Raw genomic sequence first — 4,520 nt, 5'->3', positions numbered from 1 at the left:
TGCGGTAGATGATCTCCGTGTGAAACTTAACAATTATGAAAATAGAGCAATATCGTAAATTTTTAAATTGGAATGCAAACAAAAAGTTCTAAAAAATTCTTCAAGCATTTTTGGGGGGAATTGTGTTCAAGACCTGGTGGTCCGTTTTTGACTCGAAGAAATGGAACAAATTCAAAGATTAAGAAAGCGTAGTAAATCAGAGATCTCTGGCAAACTTATCGTCATTTCCCTTTAGCCATTCAATTGTGATCAGTATGGCCATCCAGAATGAAATTTAGGGGGGGGGGGGGGGGCCCCACCCCTTTAAAGCGGGCTTTTGGGGTTATTTTTTTTTTATTTAAAAGGAAAATTTTAAAGGTAGGGGGGGGGGGGGGCCCCGCCCCCAACCCCCCCCCCCCCCCCTGCCCCTACCTGGCTACGCCCATGAGTGTGGCCTAAGTCGGACGTTTTTATGGCTTTGTAAACTACCCTTATACCCCCATGCCCCGATATCTATACAACAGATTTACATTTGACTGCGGCTTTAGATGAGATTCCGCAACACTGCAAAGCAGATCAAAATTTGTGACTGCAAGCCCCTCCTGAAACACGACAGTATACATCACTTCCCACTCTCTGGTTAAGGCAAGAGCCGTCGCTGTGTAATGAACTGGAACTTGAGTAAGTGTCGAGGATATCTGCTTCTCCCTATTAATTGCTTGCTGGCTGACGCTCACCCGTTCCAGGATCGATTTAACCGTCATCCCATGCATAAAAATCATCGTAGCCATCTCGAGTTATTTGGCCCAAAGTCCATGACAATTTTTAGTTCTAATTGATGTGCCTTGGCAATCATCACTTCAAAGTCATTCAGTGCCACAAATATCGGATCAATATTTGTGAAATTGCCTACACCTTAACCCATATCCGCCATCGGAGACTCGTAGCTGGGCGAAAGCCACGTATGCAGCCGTAACACCGATTTCCTTGAGGAATTCTAGGCGGGTTGTGATGCCATGCAAGTCACCTATACCGTCGCCATTACTAACCATAAAGGAATGCGGATATATTTGACAAAGCAGGGCTTACTCCCACCAATCCACTTCGGTTGCCGCGGAAGTGATACAAATGTAGAAACATACAGCTGTCAGTAAACGTAATACGAATAGGTCCCACGCCGTATCAATAAGTACTTATATTTATATTTACTACCATAACATATCGATGTAATGCTACTTATCGTTGTTGCCATCAAAATTAGTGGGTAAGAAACTCAGCTATACATACATACATACAAATGTTTATGAACATGCCGAACGTCACCATAATCAAGGCATTATGTACTATATCAAGGGTTGTCAATAGAAAATATGGGCCCTCATTCTCCCCAAACAATATTTTAATTTAGAAAAAATCCGGGACCCTGAAGACTCCGGGCCGGGGAAAACACCTCGGCCTCCTCCCCTCTTCGGGCCTGACTATATATAGTCTAAAAATAATCTGTTCATCTAAAGTATCCTGCCATAAGTTGCCCACATTGGGCTATGACTAATACTACCCGAGTTTAAAGCCAAACAGTTCGATCAAATCCAGGCGCTCGTAGCACATATCGATGGTCCTCTGCAAGGATGGGCATGATGAAATATTTGCAGAGCGTCACTTTTTTTTTGTAGAGGGCTTTGCTTTTCAATTAGCCACTGCCTATGTATATATTTCTCCAAACTATTGGAAGTCGGTCATCACTAAAAGGTTAAGAACCACTGGTTTAGAATATCGAACCTTGTTTGAGTATTTATGAGTAGCAAGCAGTCTATTGATATAAACATTTTGTTTTCTATCAATGAAAGTACAAAGTCTTTACTCAAGTGGCAATTATAAAATAAAATTTATAAACATAGTTTATGTAAGATTTATGTATGTATGTACACATCGATAGCTGAGCGGAAGATCGACCTATCTCGGCAGCCAGTTCGAAAACGCCCTATCACAGAAAAGAAACTCTAGCTGTGTGTTAACATTGTTACGGAAATTTTCCAGTTTTCGGGCACTTGGGAAAATCATTGATACTCATCAAATTATTTCGCCAAAAGTGGTATCAAATAGACGCATAATAAAACCCCAGTATTACGAATCCGGGAACGAAAATGAACGTCTTTTTAGAATTTCAAAAGTTATCTGTAGAAAATACATTCCGAACATTATTTACGATGTTAACTCCTGGCGGCACTTTTAAGTCATGAAGACTAACAACCTTTCTTAAAAACTATTTTGAGTACCAATAATTAAAATAATTATGATTTAAGTTTTCAAAATTCAGGTATGCCATATGTAATATTTTTGGGCGCACAACTCTTTTTTGAGTAGTCGACCTTCGGCCGCGCTTCAAAGTAACAGCTCTTGCCGTACCAATGTGTCGACTATGCTATTACCCCCAGGGTTATGTGCGCGCCAAACAAAAATTTTAAAAAGCGCAATAAAACCATAATGGCTTTATTTTCATTTCTAGTTGGAAATAACGCTGTATCGAAATAATGGTTTTATTTAAAATCGCCAAGCGAAATAAAGCCATTATGGCCGTATTGCATATGGTGTTATTGCACTCCACCTATGTACTTGTTGAACATTTCCCTGCAAAAAATTGAGGACCAATGAAGCGTGGTTTTAAAGTAGCACAGAGGCGTGTGTGTATATTGGCTGCAAACATTAAATCCTACTAAAGCTTTTTCAATTGAAAAGCTACTAGTTTCCTTGAAGACTTACGGAAAGCCCATAGATACGCAAAGTTGCTCTCAAGCAACATTGGAATCGAAAGGGTTGCGTCTGTTTTTAATAACGCAGTACTTCTTATCAAAGTAGGATTTCGTTAACCTAAAGTTCTGAAGGAAGGTGGTTATTTAATCTAAATCATCAATCTTTTAGATTAGGCCATTTTGCAAACTAAAAATTGTTCATATACATACAAATACATAAAAATAGTAGGTTCATACATATTCACTATGGAGCAAACCAATCGTTTTCCTATGTAAGTGAATGTTATGTGCTTTTATTATTCAGGCACTTATGAAATATTTGGCGCTTGACTAAGTATGTATGTATGTACCTATGTATGTAAAGCGGTATTCCCGCCGGTTTTATGATTAGCAGACCACTCGAAAATCAATAGCTTTTTTGCATTCAATAGATTTCATTCTTCCGCTATATACTGTTTAATCAGTTTTTTTTTAATCAAAATATAAAACATTGTTGGTGCTCGTATATGGTAATGATAAAAACGCATTGCGTCAGTTCTTCGCCAACGGATTTCAATAGCTGAGCCGATATTCCATCGGCTATGTGGACTTCGTTGTTTTAGAGACACCTTATTGGCGTTCTCACCTCGTCCTGGTTGAATGGTTGGACATGAGTAACTTCCTAAACATTTTTGGAAAAAATGTCTGTCCAATTTTCTGGAATGATTTCAAATTTTTTGAAGCAGACTAGACTTTGAATCGTGATGGAGTTTTTTGAGAATTGAAGTAATCGGAAATAGCGATTTCACTTTTTACGAAGTTGTTTGTTGATTTCGCGATCCTTAGAGCATTCGAGCGGGTATTTGTGGCCCTATAACAATTATATTCAACAATTTTATTGAGCTTGAGGCCGTTTTTGATGCAATTTTTTCCGCAATTGTTGAAGAATAAAATTTAGAAAATGGTTTAAATGGCTGTGAGAAAAAACCTTTTCTAATTTAGATGTTGCCCGGGCCAGAAATCAAACCCAGGTCTTGCGGAGTGCTTGTACGCACGTCTAACCACAGCGGCCGCCATATATACCGTGGTCGAAAAAATTATAGCAGCACCACATTTTGACAAGTTTTAAAATATAATTTTTATTTTGTTATTTAATTTTGATAAATCTAGGTTTCAAACTTTGAGCAACATTAACGAAAAAAAACCAATAAACTTTTGTAAAAATTTCGAGCTCTTTTAATTCGATTTCCTAGAAAGAATCTGAGTATGCAGTTTTACAGCCCATTGAATTCTAGTAAAATAGAGTACAAGTTTCAAATGGCTAAAAATTACCGTTGATTTTTTAGATTTTTTTTTTTGTATTTTTAAATGGGACGAAATCGTAACATCTTCGACAATAAAATATTAAATATTTAAATACGTGAATTTCTGTTATCTTGCATTTTTTTGTTTAATCTGTCACAACATACATACACATACATAAGTATTAGCAATAATCAAAAATATTAATCAGATCACCGGCTTTATCAGCATGCGAGCACTCTAAGCAATCCACCGAAGAACGACTGCTTCATAGGGCATCAAATAAATTCGTTTGCTTAGGTCAACTTTGTCACTTAAATGCAAAAAGAAATATATATAATCAAATATTTATCGAGAATTAAACCACTTTCGATAACACCTACCCGTAATTGTGTGGTGAATATGAATTGAGCACCACATAGTCCACAGTCTTGTTGGCCAATCCGTCTAAGTATTCTATTTGGTTACCCAAATTGGCCAAAAAACGGTACTCTTCGACGCCAGCAGCGG

General features: G+C 37.8%; 1 protein-coding gene across 1 annotated transcript in view; it reads right to left on the bottom strand.

Moving 5' to 3' along the window:
- Window positions 1-4,153: 4,153 nt before the first annotated feature.
- LOC118745206 (maltase A2-like) overlaps window positions 4,154-4,520 on the bottom strand; it is a 14,537-nt gene continuing 14,170 nt past the window's right edge. The window contains exons 6-7 of the mRNA XM_036478731.1: window positions 4,394-4,520; window positions 4,154-4,323 (exon numbers count right to left, since the gene is read on the bottom strand). The exon at window positions 4,394-4,520 is cut by the window's right edge and continues 17 nt beyond it. Coding sequence (XP_036334624.1) covers window positions 4,251-4,323; window positions 4,394-4,520 — 200 coding nt within the window. The 3' untranslated portion in view covers window positions 4,154-4,250. The remainder of the gene's footprint in view (window positions 4,324-4,393) is intronic.

The sequence above is a fragment of the Rhagoletis pomonella genome, unplaced genomic scaffold (assembly GCF_013731165.1).
Source record: "Rhagoletis pomonella isolate Grant_MI unplaced genomic scaffold, Rhpom_1.0 Rhpom_scaffold_00008, whole genome shotgun sequence".
Classification (NCBI taxonomy): Eukaryota; Metazoa; Arthropoda; class Insecta; order Diptera; family Tephritidae; genus Rhagoletis; species Rhagoletis pomonella.
This window is presented reverse-complemented; position numbering and strand designations above follow the sequence as displayed.